This window comes from Hermetia illucens, chromosome 1 (genome assembly GCF_905115235.1).
Source record: "Hermetia illucens chromosome 1, iHerIll2.2.curated.20191125, whole genome shotgun sequence".
NCBI lineage: Eukaryota > Metazoa > Arthropoda > Insecta > Diptera > Stratiomyidae > Hermetia > Hermetia illucens.
The window spans coordinates 199,578,901-199,595,270 of NC_051849.1; the positions used below are offsets into that span (position 1 = coordinate 199,578,901).

The following is a 16,370-nucleotide window of genomic DNA, read 5'->3' on the forward strand; positions in this document are numbered from 1 at the left end:
TTCTCTTAGTTCGAAAGTAGTGGGTGTAGGGGTGGCAAACGATGACAATCTTCTAGGAATAGCAGGATCAAAAGTAGGAATTCTCTTTGGAAGGTTATCGTTTTCGAAACTCTAGCTCTGAAAGTCGCGATATGCTCCCCTTTCTAGTGAGGGGTTGCAATTTCGCCACACACAAAAGGATGACTTCTATAATCCGCGACGAATAGCGAACGGACGATATATACGAAAACGAAAGGATATACATCGTTTCATGGTCGGTATCGCCGTATCGGATTCGGAGCGACACATCCCGTTTCAGAGTCGTTTTTACGTATAAAACTGCGCGTCCTTACACTACCCGACTCAGTCTTCGTGATTTCAACGTAGCGCTTCGACGTTGAGGAAGGCTTTCGCGAAAAATACAAATAAAATCGAAAAATAAAAATAAAGAAAGGATGAAAACCAAACATTTCTCCTTTCAAGTTTCAATTTAACTTGGTTAGTGTTGAAGCATTGGAAATAAGCGATTAGGAGACGATGATTTCGGGGTTTAAATTAAAGTGAGTTATTAAAGAAGCTCCCGGGGTTTGATAAGAATTCGTCAAGTGGTGGTTTCAGAGCGGATAGTACCGGGTAATGGGACATCTGTTACACATGCAAATAATGATAACGCCATTGTGAAGTTAAGATAGTAGTCAAAAAGACGAAGTATCATCAAAGGTGGCAGTGGTTTAACGTCGACCTACTTACAGCTTGCCAGCTTGGCTGAAAAACCAAGGTACAAGGGCAAACAGTTTGGAATTCAATACCTGCGGTACCACTAGAACCATTCCTTCCGTCATCAACGTCATCAGTATCATCGTTACTGCTGTCATCTGAGATGTTCATTTCCTGTATAACGTAAGCGTTTATGTTACACCCTTACGAAACTCATATTAGACCCGTGAATGTAGGACGAAATCCTCAGGGAGTTGAACCAGTTTCAGGACATGTAATAGCAAAATAATATGTATTATGTGAAAAGGACGAGACAAAATGAAAACTGGTCCCTGAATGGGAGCTATGAAAAAAGTCCGAGGATAGAAAGAGAGCGAAAGGGTCGGAAGGGGCGAGAACAAGGAGCAACAGGAGCAGAGTAAGAGAAAAGGATCTAAATGAACATTTAATATCTGCAAATTTTCACTGGGGGTAGTGGCGTGTAGTTTCTGGGGAATTTGTTGCTTGCTGTGCGGCTCATTCCCGTGTGCGACGTATCCTTTTTCGTATCAGAGACCTACATATCGACCGTACAACTCCCCCGAAGATTCGAACGTTAAGTGTAACGCGTTCGATTTAATCTAAACGTTCGACAATCTCTAGCAAGTTGGTCTCGTTCCCTCCTTTTCAAAAGTTTAAGTCTGCGAATATCGTCACCCAGACGATTTGAAGGAAACCTAACTCTGGATTGGCTTGCAGCAGTTCGTGTTAAATGCTTCGGGTAACTGAAGACGGCGGCAACGGTAGCGGTGACAAACGATTACTTGGGAAATCTTTGCGAATCCACGGGAATCCAGATGAAGTCAAGGGAGGAATCCTTGAAAATCGTGAAAGGAATCAAGTCTTAATGCTTTTATCGATAAATCAGAACACATACCGGGAGTGAACACGATGAACATGAGCTCGCTTTAAATCATAAGGAAGTCGTAACAGCAGGAACCTATAAAAGCAACACGACAGCATGAATTGAATGGCAGTGTTTCTGGTGAATAAGCTACTATGAAAATTTGGTTTTCCTTTCAAGAGGCTCACTGGCACTGGAAGGAGGCGACAGCATTTTGTACCAGTATGTTTTGAAGTTTTCATATGGATGAGGCGTATGAGCGTATAGAAAGGGCCTAGCGGCAGGATTCGGTACATTTGTAATCAAATTGAGTGTGGCAAAGATAACTGAAGCTCGTCCTGGAAAGGGAACTTCTTTGCTTTCTGAATGTCTCGCTAGATAATAGCTATTGCCTATTGCTTCCTGACACCTCCGTTACGAACGAAAAAGGACCAGAAATTATTCTTTTTTCACACCTTTGGCAGACAGGGAAGGAGTCGACTATCATTGGCACTTGTATGATTCCGATTCCGCTTCCAGACCATTAAGCATTGGCTCTGACGCAATTTTGTGATTGGTTTTCGTGAAAAGTGTCGGACATTTAAAGAAAGAAGAAAAAAAGAAAAATTAATTTTAGGATGTGAGTCGGGACGTCAATTCATCACCCAAATGGTTTAAATCGTAAAATTATACTTCACATTCGAGAATCAAATCAGGAAGAAGAATTCGTATTAAATGTAGAGGAAAAAGTAACAAATAAAAGTCAGATTGTTCAGAAGTTCTAAGTGGTGTTGAAAATAAGTGGAAATTACGGGGATCAGTGTGTGAAAAGCATAATAAAAGGCAGATAAGCGGGAGGTATCAGTGAGTGGAAATTCTGAGAGCAACCGGCAATTTGTGTAATGTTCGACGAAAGACTAAAGCAAGGATACATCAGCATCTAGCCATGGCGAACCGCAACAAGTCAAGGTTAGTTAGTGACCATTTGTCATTTGATTCAATTATTTTAATGGACCTCGATTGATGAAGATATTTTGGTAGGACGAAGTTTTTGTTAAATTAGATTGGTCAGGAAACTTTCCTGAGAGAATCTTTGAGGAAATACTGCAGAGGCGTAGGCTTCTGTGCGTATTTATGAACGTGATCGAATAAAATCTGTTGGTTAACACGTGAACGCCTACACCAAGCTCAAATTCATCGAATTTTGAAGATTCTTCATTTACACTTTCTAGTGCGACATCTCTTGGCGAAGCTTTGACTACTTAATCTCGCTTTTATAGGTAATTTTGTTTCCTTGATATGCGGCGTGGGTTGGCTTTGATTTTTTTAAAAATAAGCTGGGGGTCAACATATTTTCCCGGAGGAAATACTATTCAAAGCTTGGGCTTTTTGCGGTATACATCGAATTCCTTGGTTGAATTACAATATTGGCTTGTTTTTGTGAAATGCAAACCCAGATCAACAAAGAATGAATTCATAAAAGAATCTCTGTCTGTGCCGAGTATGATTTATATTAATATTCCTATCGTGTTGGCGTTTCCTCCAACTTTTCCCTGGTGTGGTATTTAATCCACAAATTTGTTTGCAAGAGAGTTTCTACGTCTTTTGGATACCACTTTCTGGTCGGCTATTTTTCGTGAATAAAAATATAACTCCGACTTGTGCTTTCTATGAGAAAATTGGGAGTTTGGAGTCGTGTGGACCGACTACCCGTGCGAAAGACAATTTCAATTGGATCCTTTTGGAAGCGAATCACGTGGATCTAGAAATTCAGTAAAAAGTCTTTTTACATCAAGAAATTCACCGAAATTGAATTTGGAGTTGAGTGAAAGTGGTTGGGAACAGGACTTTCAAGGAAATATGTTGAGCTGTTTCTGGAGAAAATAAGTCAGTTGAACTTTTTGGAGCAAAAGGAGCTCGTGTAAACTTAGCTGTAATAGGAGTTGGAAAATTGTCTGTAGAAATCGAAGCTATAGAAGCGTGTAGAGCTACAAGAATGTTTGATTGTTTTTTATGAGATAAACTTTGGAGTATCTCTGGCAGTTAACCTGCAGTAAACCTTTTAGGGTCAGTAAAGTTAAAGAGCGTAAAGTTTGCCTAGTGACAACTCCAGTTCCTGCAAAAAGGATTTCAAATATGTCAACTGTAAATCACACTGGTTTTTCCTGCGGTGTGGGCTATTTCAGTGTAGTGATTATCCTTGGAAGTATTTTCCATTTTGACAATGTATTTCAGTAAAGTTGGTAGAGGGGAATGCAATGTATTTTACATTATAGAAATTGTCTACTTTAAAAGGTGTCCTTACATTAGGAAAAGAAGTTCAAAGGACTACTAAATTAATCAATGCTTAAGGGCAAGATGCTCTCAGCAGCAACTAAAAATGATTCTATCCAGGAGGTCCTTATTTTTATGGCGGTGAGGATCTCCAACTTTTATTGGTCAAAATGAATCATCGAAATCCTTTGCAATCCAGTGGAAGATAGTAGTCTTTAGCCCAATATATACCAATCTCTAGTTGTGGCTGATACTTTCCTGCTAAGGGTCGTAATTTAGTAATTAGAAGTAACTTCAAAAACTATATATGTATAGCACGCTCCCAAAATTATCTGGTCTGCAATGAAAATAAGGGGATACCTTGGCCTTTATGTTAGCCATAACACGTCAGCCACATCTGCAGTTTCATTTGTACGCCCATCGATTTTCGCAAGTCTCATCAAGTTCACACCCGTTTTCAACTCCAGGTATATACATAAATTTGGGGGCCTGCCAATTTAGTGCTGTTGGTTACCTAGAATCGGCTGATTAACACCTATACATTTCCATCTTAGAGCGCTGGAAACAGCCCCCCCCCCCCACACCTCAAATGAAGTGTAAAACCGAGGATGCGTTTTACACTTTATTTGGGGGTTGCGATTCTGAACAGGTTCTCTTTTTATGATGCTTAATGCCCTCCCGTTTCCTCCTGCTCTCAATACGTATTCCCAGCAATGCCTCATATACCGGACCTTGACAGTTATCCTTTTTTCGGTTTATTTGGAAATGATCAAAAATTTTTATATGATAGAAAATGACTCGCTATAGAAATACATAACAAACCTGCTGAGTAACTGTGAACTCGAAAGGTCCATCCCATTTAAGGACAGCGATGAACAGTGCACATTTTTTACTTAGTTTTATTTAGAAGTGTAATTTATGGTCATGCATTACAGCGACCACCAAATTCGTCCGGTATAAATTACCCTGCGCAAATAGTAATACAACTGACGATCGGCCGAATTATTACATGTTTGTTCGTGGTCATACCAGATGTCCACCAAGGGGGGCTACCAATTATTGGTATACCAAAGGCATATTCAGCTTTAATATTCATATATATCTTCTCTAGCTATTTCCTTTCACACGAAAACAAGGTTATCGTACTCTTGATGGAGAAAACAAGATTATTCGACTCCTACAAAGGGGTCATTGGTAAAACATTGAATGCTCGGAAGTGACGATCGGTATTCAAATGTTTTGCGGATTATGCTGATATCAGTGCCTTTATCTTATCTTTAATCCATTGCTGTCTGAAACTTGCTTCATTCGGTTCAATATGCGTTATGGTCAGTTGGAGTTGGAGTCTAACTTCACCACAGATTGTATCATGGAACCGATGATGGAGCGATGATATAAAGAAAATTGCAGAAATCATGAAGGTGCCGAAGTTTATGGCAAGGTGAATAGCGGAACCAATTTGAATACATAGAAAGTTGCTGAAATCAGAAACTCCATTTAAACTGATATGCACTATACAACAAAAGGCTTTCCTCATTCCAATATTGCAGTCAAATATTGAAGAAAACTTGAAAAGATTCAGCTGGATTGCAGCCAGCCAGTCCTTAGAAGGTATATCTAAACTTTATCTTGGGAGCCCGGGTTAGTATATACCCTGGTAAAATTTCGATCTTCTCCTGTTCAAACTGGTCGAAACCCAAACCACCGTTTATGCTGAAAATGCGCTTGCTTTTGGTGGATGTTCTAACTTTATAAGAAAGAGAGCGTTCCATCATCTGACCTCGCTTAACACTAAAGTGACTAGGCCGTACCACTAAATTCTGATTTTAACCGAAGAGTGACGATTTTTGGGCGGGGTTTTCTTGGAGTGTGCGCATAGTCTAAAGCATAATTTGTCTGCGTTCGCCAATAGCTGGAAAGGAAAACTACTCCTTACGTCAGATACTTCACTACTGTAAGGAATTCGACTAGGCTGTTATGTTACAAATTTATGAAAGACGAGCTTCCATCAAAATATTAACACTAAAAGTAGGGAAGGAGTTACCCCAGGTTCATAACTGATAGTGGTAATGTGACAAGAAACGGAAAAGGGGCAATTGTCCTTTTCAGTCAGCATGGTGGGTCCTGGAGTGATTTAGACGCAACTCATGAAGGTCTTTTTATCGCATGAAATTCGTGAAATGCAGAATCTTCAGATGACTTATATGTCAAATACAAAGAAAATTATGTCAGAACTTTTGGACAATGAGGAATGATTTCTAGTCCCTAGTATACGATATCCCGCTGAGTCAAAGTGGAACAATAATGGAAGGAGGCGTCTGTCAAAACGGGCAGCGGGTGTTCGGGAGTCAGTCACACAAGACAAAGTTCCCCGAATTTCTTTAAGACGGCAAAAGCAGGAAGCGATCGTTACCCTTTTCTAAACCAAGTCGATACACACCTCTAACCAATTATTCCTATATAACCAGACAACCATCGTGTGGTTAGCAATAGTCAGTGGATCCTCAGCGCACTTGTTGCTCCAGGGATCACTGAATCTAAGAATGCAATGAAACAAACTATGATATTTATTCCCTTTCCGTAGGAGTATATGGGATAATATTCAACAATATCGTTCAGAGATATAGTACACTTCAATTACAACAAAGGAAGAAAATCCAAGAGTAATGAAGACATTACGTTTCTGGAAGAAGTTAAGGTTTTGCGTAAAACAAAACCTTATTAAAATCCTCTGTCTGCCTTTTTTCCCGCAGGTGGAAATCTTCCAAAGACATTGGTGCACATGTTCAAGCGTGTGGGATTTTTACCCACTAAAACCACCTCCTAACTCCTGTTCTCGTCGCTGCGGGCGGACATGGCTTTAGCCTATCCCTTTACCCATCGACTGAATCCGCCCTGCCATGTCGTTCACTTCATTCCAGATCTTCTGGCATGCAGGCATTTTTCCGGTGCTGCTATTACTCCCAATGTCTCCTTTCCTCAGCGAATCTAGGACAATGGAAGAAAAATATGTTCCGGGTCCTCTGGAATACCGTCGCAGCTGGTACAGTTGTGCGAGCTATCCAGTTTAAACCTGTAGAGGTATTGACGGTATCCGCCATGCCCCGTGAGACCATAGTTTATTTCACCATACCTTCTTTAGGTCCACATCTTGTTGCTGAGAATCAATCTGTGGGTCCATTGACCTTTTTTTGCCTGTTCCCACCCTTGCTGCCACCTGCTTAACGATTCTTCCCTTTCGGCGTTTTTCATTTATCGATCAGAGGAAGAATCGGGTCGATCATTGATACCTACCATCTCATTGGCCAAAATGTCAATCGGCATCATTCCGGCTACTGCATAGACCGCTTCGTTCTATAACCACAGCACACTCTTTGGGCAGTCTTTCTATAAACTTCACTCATCGTTTGAGCATTGCAATTGACCAAATTGGCACTGCGTAAAGCAGTATAGAGCTCACCACTCTAGCTATAAGCAGTCTATGAGTGCACCGCGGGCCCCCAACATTAGGCATCATACCTTGGCCCAAGGTATCTAATTGCTGGCTTTGAAGTGATGATATGCTTCCCCATTTTGACACGGGCAGTGGTTCCCTTGCGCCGCTTCGTGATAAGCACTCCCTCTGTTTTATCCTCCGCTTGTGCAAGACCAGCAGCTTTCGGCCAATTCCTTATGACAGTGATTGCTTGGGATGAATATAATTCCACATTCGCCAGATCTTTTGCAACAACAATCACCGCTGTTTCTTCGGTTCTGGATGTCGTTTTTTGGCTTATTTTATAATGAAAACAGACAAAATGTTATTTTTTAATGCCGAATAGTGAGTTTTTATTCCATATATCGGTATTTCGAGGATCAGTTGTCTTCCTTCTTAGTGAGTTTTATAATCACCGCTAGCAGCTGGGACGTTCAGAGCATGACGTTCTAAAAGAGGGGTCACAGAACAGAGCCCCGTGGAACACCCGCGGAGACAATGTGTTCTGTTAAGTAGCTTTCGACTAGCGCAGTTAAGTATCTAGGTACACAAACTCTCGCCAATGACCTCCTTATATAATTCCAACTGGCAGAGTTGGGTGCATTTTGCACGTCAAGTGTAATCACAGCACAATACTTGCTAGTGCCACCCCTTCTGTGCATTGCATTTTCAGCTAAGTCAGTGACCAGTTTGATGGCGTCGACCGTTGATCTGGTCGTTTGGAAGCCGAATTGTCGGTCTAATAAGCTTCCCAGACTTTCTACAGACGAGAGCAAGTTGTTATAGATTATTCGCTCCAACATTTTCCCCATAGTGTTCAATAGACATATAGGCATGTAGGAAGATGGTTCCCCACGAGACTTATCAGGTTTAGGCAACAACACCTTTGTTTTTTTCATGTATCGGGAAAGATCCCATCCGCCAAGCATGCTTCAAATAACTCTACGAATATGTCTGGCCTCGACCTTGCCTAGTCAATCCTACTCATTGCTCTCTGAGCCGCTTGTCTGTTCCGATGCCACGCTGACCGAAGATTTGACAATTCACTATTCTGTCAACAATTGGGCCTTCTACTGGGGAAAGTATAACGTCTCGCCATCGATGAGTCGCATGCCTTCGCGATACACTCCGCGATATGGAGGGCTCTTTCCGATGGTGTATCTTGCATAGTGTCCTGGTCCAACCAAGCATCTATGAATGTTTGCTCATCAATTGCTTTCGCAGACCAACCTGACGTTCTCCTCATTTTTTCTGTTTGCCTATCTGTCTGTCTGTCACACGCATTTTTCTCAGAGACGGTTGTAACAATTGACACCAAACTTGGTGAAAGGGTTTGAAAAGGACGCATGTGTCAGTCAATTACCTTCGGGATTGTAGAGATGTTAGGTTAAGGAAGGCCATACGATCAGGATATGTCAAGTGGAGAATGCTCTTTTTAAATGTTAAAAATCGAGTCAATCTTGCACAGTTTTAGTTGATTGGCAATCGCAATTATGGTAAGGGGACCATACTACAGAACCATATTCAAGAATATTACGAACAAAGGATTTAGGACTGAGGAACAGATATCCATGAATTTATAGGAGTAATGAAGGATAAAGGCAGACATTTTGGAACTATGGCTGAGCACATCGACATAATGAAAATTAAATCGGGATTTGTTTTTCGCACTCAGGTCCTTGTGAGAGGCAATCATGGTTAAGGGCTGACATTCAAGATAATAAACGTGAATAGTATAAAGAGTGACATTTCTTCACATTAAGTGGCATAAAATGTCAAGGTTTGACTGAAGGCTGCACTGATCAGTAGATGAACCGACGGCAGAAAACAATTTCAAATTGCCTGCATAAAAAAGGCTAGTATAAGTGAATGAAGAAGGAAGATTATTCACGAAAAATGAAAATAGAAATGGATCGAGGATGGACCCCCGATCAGGGGAGAGAAGGAGACGAGATGCAACTATTTAAAAAGGCACGATTTACTCTACCATCTAAGTAATATCTTAACCAGTAGAGGATACCTGCTGCAAATCCATACGATCAGAGTTTGGTGAGAAGCAAGGAGTGGTCAATGGAATCGAAAGCTTTGGATAAGTCAGTATAGATTGTATGTATATCGTTTCTTGTGTTCAGAGACTTCGCGACAAACTTGGTGAATTCCAACCAACTGGTCACAGTCAAGCGACAATGTTGAAATCCATGCTGACTGAAATGAGACGAAAGGGAGCCGTTCACGGACCTTTCAAAAATTTTGGAGAACGTGGAAAGGATGGATATAGGTCGGTAATTTCCGTTCTATGTTTTTGAATTGAAAAATGAGATTATTAGACCGAAAGCGGTGGAAAGAAGGTATGGTACTCGGGACGCCGAGGTTCAATATGGAATTTAACGCCATCGTTTCTTGATGTATCCGTAGGCCTAATTATAAAAGTGGGTTTCAGTGCTTAATGTCTTCAATGAAACTGTTACTTGCCACTTTTTTGTGATCATACATTGGCATTCTGTCCCTGATGCATTGCAGGTGATTGGTTATAATAAAGGCCTATAGATTCCATGGTGAGACCAAAAATTGCTTGTAGCAGCACTAATCAGATATTAGATATTTCCCAGTTGTAAGTAAAGTAGCGAAAAAGATTTCCTGAACGTCTCAAATACAACATTTACGGCGGTGTTGCACGCCCTATCGCCCTTTATAGTTCTAAGTGTTCGCCGACTATAAAAACAATGATATGCGACTGGCGATAATGAAGATGACAATATCGCTTTTGACCAATGGCGTAAAATAATCAGATCCAAAATAGGGACATCTGCGATGGACATTGAGTTGCACAGATCATGGATAGGCGTCTTCAGTGCAGATGACCGGGAAAAATGGCGGAAACGAAGAGCCGAACCCGTTCCCGAACGAGATAAATGCTGAAGGAGAAGAAGAAAAGTCTAATTATTACGACTAGTTACATGACACACAGCAAACGAAACATACTGACGAGAACTCATTTACCAAAATTTGTCCGAACATCAAACTGGACGAGCACAGGGCCGCCTGAAACCACGTTGACTTGATACGCTAGATGGTGATTTGAGAGCTTCTCCATATCTTCCAAATCAGGCATATGATCGAGCAAAGTGGCGCAACTAGCTCAGATGGGCCGATGTCGCTTTTGAACGGGACAAAACCTGAAGAAGAAGAGGAAGAAGTAAGATATTAGGCGATGACGACTTTACGGTTTCTTACCAGGGCAGAGGCGAATCGTGAGACGCTGCCTCACCTCTGCCCTGGGAGCAGCGTGACAAGCAGCTCGCAGACTTTAAGAGCTCACTTTATATAACATGACAACGACTTATATTGAGCGCAAATTCGCCAATTTTCTCATTGAACGTGAGCTCCCTGTACAGACTGAATGCTGCTGAGCAGTTAGCCGACACCCTGCCCCAATATAAGGCTGATGTAACAGCGTTGCAAGAGATGCAATGTTCAGGGACCGGTTTGCTGGAGAAGGGCCAATATGCCATATATTATAGTGGTCATCCAGTAACCATGTGCTCGGAGTAGGTTTCTTAATCAGCCAAAAAATGAAACTTGCTATTATAAGAGAAAGGCTATGCGCTCTGCGTTTGCGAGGCAAGTTTGGAAATATAAGCCTCATAAACATTCACTCCCCTACAGAAGAGACTGCAGAGTCGGAGGAGGATACCTTCTACGGGGCAGTTGAGCGGACCGTCGAATCCTGTTCCAACTATGATGTCATTGATGAATGTCAGAACATATACGGAGCCAATATAGACTCGGACCACTATTTCGTTGCCACAGTGCTCCGAGCTCGAATTACGACACCACCTACAATCCCCTCTGACAATCAGGTGAGAGTGAATACCGAAGACATTCACAACCCTCAGCAACATCTATAAAGGCGAAATGGATGCCGCAATAATTGCAGTTTACAGAGACCCTGGAGATGAACCATCAACAAATGATCTTCACAAAAAACCTGAAGAACATTATCATTGATACCGCCAAGTATCTAGGTTCCAACCGAAAGGAAAGTCGAAACGGCTGGTTTGAGGATGAATGAACGCTAGTTACGGAACGTAAGATTGCTGCGTACCGAGTAATGTTACATTTTCCAAGAATACAAGCACGCGCAGAGACTTATCATGAACTCCGTCGAACGGAGAAGAGATTTCACAGACGAAGGAGGAAGCCTGGGAAAACCAACAGGTCTGCGATCTCGAAAAGTACAGGAAGCAACCGCACCAGCCGCGGAAATTTTACCAACAAGTCAACAGGATGAAGCCTTATACACTTCGATGCTCATCCAGCCGAAACAAAGAGAGAAATCTGATTTCTGACAGAATGGGCATATTAGAGCGATGGGTTGAGTACTTTGATGAACTACTGAACAAACAGAACATCGGAGAGTTGGGGGTCCCGCCAACTGAAGACGAAAGACAAATACTGTCACTACCAAGTACAGGAGAAATAGTCTACGCAATTCATCGGATTAAAAACCATAAGTCGCCAGGAGCCGATGGAATCACAGCCGAATTGGTTAAATATAGAGGTGACCAATTACACCAAGTGGTTCACCAACTGATGCTCAAATTGTGGGACAGCGAATCAATGGCTGACGATTGGCAACGAGGCATTATCTGTCTCATACATAAGAAGGGGAATATCACGCAGTGCAGCAATTACAGAAGTATCACGTTCCTCAGTACCACCTATAGGATATTCTCCGCTATCTTGCTCGGTCGGATTGCCCCATACGCCCAGAACATCATTGGCCCATACCGAAGAGGCTTCATTCCAGGCAAATCAGTAATAGATCAGATTTTCTCTGTCCGGCAAGCAATGGAAAAACTGCCGGAATATGGACACTAGTTGCACCATCTTTTCATCGACTTTAAAGCCGTCTATGACAGCATAGCCAGGGTAAAACTTACACGAAATTAATAAGACTGACTAGGCTTACCTTACCAATGTGCGAGGTCAGATAAAAGCAGCAGGATCACTCTCAAGACCATTCAACATTAAGAACGGTCCACGACAAGGCGATGCCCTATCATGCGTCCTCTTTAACCTGGTCCTCGAGAAAGTGATCCGTGATGCTGATGTAAATGCAAGAGATACGATCCTCTTCAAGTCCACCCAACTACTGGCCTATGCTGACGATATCGACATCATGGGAAGAACCACCCGAGTTGTACATACTGCCTTCATCCAGATCGATCAGGCGGCGCGAAATCTTGAGGCAAGACAAAATATATGGTGGCAACGTCAACACCGAAAACCGACCAACAAATAACGTTAAACTGCACTGGTCAAACGCGAAGGTTATTTCAACTTGCAAAGACTGTTCCGCTCGAAACCTGTCACCATAGGGACAAAGCTTTTCCTGTACAAGACAATGATCTTGCCAGTCCTCATGTGTTCTTCGGAGACTTCTTAGCAAAAAGAATTGTGAACTTTTAGCCGCGTTCAAGCGAAGAATCCTCCGAAGGATTTTTGGTCTCCTACATGTGGATGAACGATTCCGTAGCTTACATAACGACGAAATCTATGGGCGATACCATTGATAAAATCGGGCTCAATAGGTTACGGTGGGCGGGTCACTTAATCCGTATGGATGAGGATGATCCAACCCGGAAAGGCTATAAGGGCGATATCTATGGTAGAAAAAGAGGACGATGCAAACCCTGCCTGAGATGGAGCGATGGCGTAGGTCGGGACGCCAGACAGCGTTTAGGGATATCGAATTGGTGGACCTCGGCGCAAAACCGGGATGTCTGGGATTCCTTATTAAGTCAGGCCTAGACCGGATACCAGTTGTTGCGCCGTTGATGATGATGGTGATGAAATTTGTCCTTAATTTCGGAGCTAAGCACTGCTGGGGATATTGATTTAAGGAGCAAATTTTTTTTTCTTAAATCGGAAAACATCAGCCATTTTACTACGAAATTTTCCTGAATTTGTTATTTTCCTTTGGAATACTTTTGTTTTTAATTCTTTCTGAAGATTGGATATAAAGCAAATTTGTGCACACCCACACAAATAAGTGAAGAATGCTTCCAAACAAAACCACAGGATAATTCTCTAATTATTTTGGAAGGAATCTTCGGAAATGCTACTCAACTTTTATCAGAAGCTTCGATTGAATTATCGCCTCTCAAACCAGCAGTCAATTGATTTTATTTGGCGTTTGATGGAAATTCAATGAAACCAATACCACGAGGTGCTTATTTTTCCACGTAATTCTCTTCATTGGCACCGGATGGGCTATTTATAAACGAGCAGAGAATGGGGTACATTTCTTAGCTATAAGAAAATCGATACCTTAACACAAATAACAGGTACCATGAGATGAGAAGAACAGACGAGGATATACGGATACGGTACGTTTCCATGAATTTTAGGAAATGATAAAATTTGTCGCAGTTTTATAATATGTAGCTCCAGATTATTAATCCTTCTTACAGGATATTAGGACACAAATGTTCCTCCGTGGTGTGATCTAATCAAACGAATTCTACGGCTTAGGTTGTCAAGGTAACATATCATCTACGATTTTGGCGTTTATTATATCCTGCAGTGTTGAGTAGCTTCCTAGCAAAGGAAGGAATTCCCTTGAACCTAATTATATATGACTTAACATTGACGTGTGGGCGAAGCAGATTACCATGCTGTTTGCCATACTTTTCCTTTGAAATTTAACTAGTACTTGTATGCGAACAGAAGCATTAATAAAATAACAAGTTCTTTATTGGAACATAGCTAATTTGCTACAATTCAAGGATAAACAAGGATTATGGCTGTCGGATCCTGCAGAATGGTACAGCCAAGGGATGTATGCATGTAGCAAGGACGTTATTTATTATACACAAGTAGCAATTCAAATTGGATGATTACTATTCAAATTGGATTATTACTTATGGAGGATCAACTGTAATAATAACAATATTTTTAGACCTTTCTATGTTGCGAGGGGGTGAATGTTACTTATTTGATATCTTAAAAACCGAACTGGAATAGAAGATGCGATTGGAAGTAATCAGCGATTCTTCCGTTACCATTTCCTAAGATGTGACCTATCAACTGCCACTTCGTTACTCTAATTTACACATCTATCGGTACCTGATATGCAAGCCGGCTCTGCTCATTGTTCCAGATGTTTTCAACTTAGAGATTTTCTGGTTCGACCGATAGTTGGATATTCTGTTACAATCCAAACACCGTAAAGGCATTGTAGCATTGCATGACTCAGTTACACGCTAACACAATGGTCAATACCAGCCATTTCCTTCGCTGCTCTCTCTTCGAAAATCTCGACAGAGCAGTCAACTATCCTAGCCTACTACCAGGCAAAGTGCAGGTGACAGACAGGCAGACGGACAGACAGACATTGAACTGATTTCAATATGGTTTTGTTTTGCAAACAAAATACACAGAAGAGGCTACACAGGAAGATTGTCAAGAGAATTGAGAGCATTGAGAGCAAGGATAATGCAGCTCAGTAGAGGAATGCATTGTGGTGGTTCCACGCGAAATAAGGGAGGTGCAAATTTCACACGCCGGTAACGTGATGAAATCCATGTCTTCACAAATTTCCTCTTCCGAAAATAGGACCCAGGAAGTGCAAGACATGTGAGGAAGGCTTCATATGAAGAGAAAATGGAACGAACGCAAGGGTTGAAGATGATCAAAGTGACCATGCCGCATAAGTACCGCCAACCCCAAGGAGCTCATCTGGAATTAAAAAAATAACTGTCAATTTACCGTACAGATTGGTCAACTTCTGCCTACAGCCGAACTGAATTATCTCCTCGACACGGGATAAATTGCCTCCATGCTCGCCAGGCTGATGAGGTGGGATCATTCTCTGGGACTTCAGTGATTCACACTTCATCCTTCTTCTTTTTTAAGGCAGGCCCAGACCGCATATAGGTTGCTGCGCCGTTGATGATGGTGATGACGATAATTGTAGATATTAGCTTTGCGACTGCAGGGAGCCCGCAAACGCCCTCTCAATTACGACACCCAAGACAAGCGTTCTTATTCGGAATCGTAAAGAGGATCTCCTTCTTCCACTCAAAGCTGGTCCTCAGAATTTACGAATGAGTGGAAGACATATCTCTGCTCACTCAGCAGCTCAGGAGCTGTTATGAATAGTTCAGCAAGTCCAGCAGCCTCGCTTTGTTGCCTGCGAATTGATGGCGGACTTAATTCCCCCGTTGTTTGAAGGGGTAGTCAGCATCCGTATATAATGCTGCCTTTCCATTTCATTCACAAAGGTTGGAACTATGCCAGATATTATACGGTTAAGAACCTTGGTGAAATCCCCTTCCCCCCCAGTAGTCTGCGTTAACGTTTCTCCTCGTAAGTTCATTCGTTAAGCGCAGCAGTTTCTACTTCCTTGACTAATACAATAAAAAATCCTTTTCGTCATGGTTGGTACTACGCTTCGCTTCCCGAGATTTTTTACGGTCGTAAAGCACAAATGCATTTTGTTGGCCCCCACTCTCCGCCCTGAATTCCCTATGCCCTTCGATCTGCCTCCATTCAACCAGATTTTATGGCGCCCTTTGGTACATGGCCTACAACCCTATTTGCACCCCAGAGGAGGACTTCTCATGGTGGCCTGGTCGTCATCAACATTATCTGGCAACCTGTTTGCGATGACTACAGTTAGTTTAGCAAAGCATTTCCACTATCTAGCGATAGCCAGGTGGAATTTCCCTACCCTCGCGAGAAAGTGCAAGTGCCCCACACAAACAAAGCCAGGCAGTGATGGTCTCACTTGTCAGCACCACTTAATTTCGTACATTGCCGTTACGGTGGCCAAGATGATGATCCCCCTTTGCATGTTCGAGGAAACCCACTTAAGCATTTAGATAACCGATCACGATAAGAATACCATTTCTAGGAAGCGTTTCGTAGACTGAATTGCATTATGTATTGAGAGCCTCCTTCCTTCCATGAAAAGCCTCCGTTGATGCATAATGCTGAACTGTTCCTCATCTAGGGCTAAAATCTTTCAGCTAGAATTTTATGTGATACACTTAACTA

The 16,370-nt window shown here is 42.0% G+C and overlaps 1 protein-coding gene across 2 annotated transcripts in view; it reads left to right on the forward strand.

The window, feature by feature from the left end:
• Nucleotides 1-337: 337 nt before the first annotated feature.
• Nucleotides 338-16,370, forward strand: part of LOC119646407 (protein O-mannosyl-transferase TMTC2) — a 184,881-nt gene continuing 168,848 nt past the window's right edge. For both annotated transcript variants that reach the window (XM_038046851.1, XM_038046852.1), the window contains exon 1: nucleotides 338-2,527. In XM_038046851.1, the coding sequence (XP_037902779.1) occupies nucleotides 2,505-2,527 (23 nt within the window). In that variant the 5' untranslated portion in view covers nucleotides 338-2,504. The remainder of the gene's footprint in view (nucleotides 2,528-16,370) is intronic.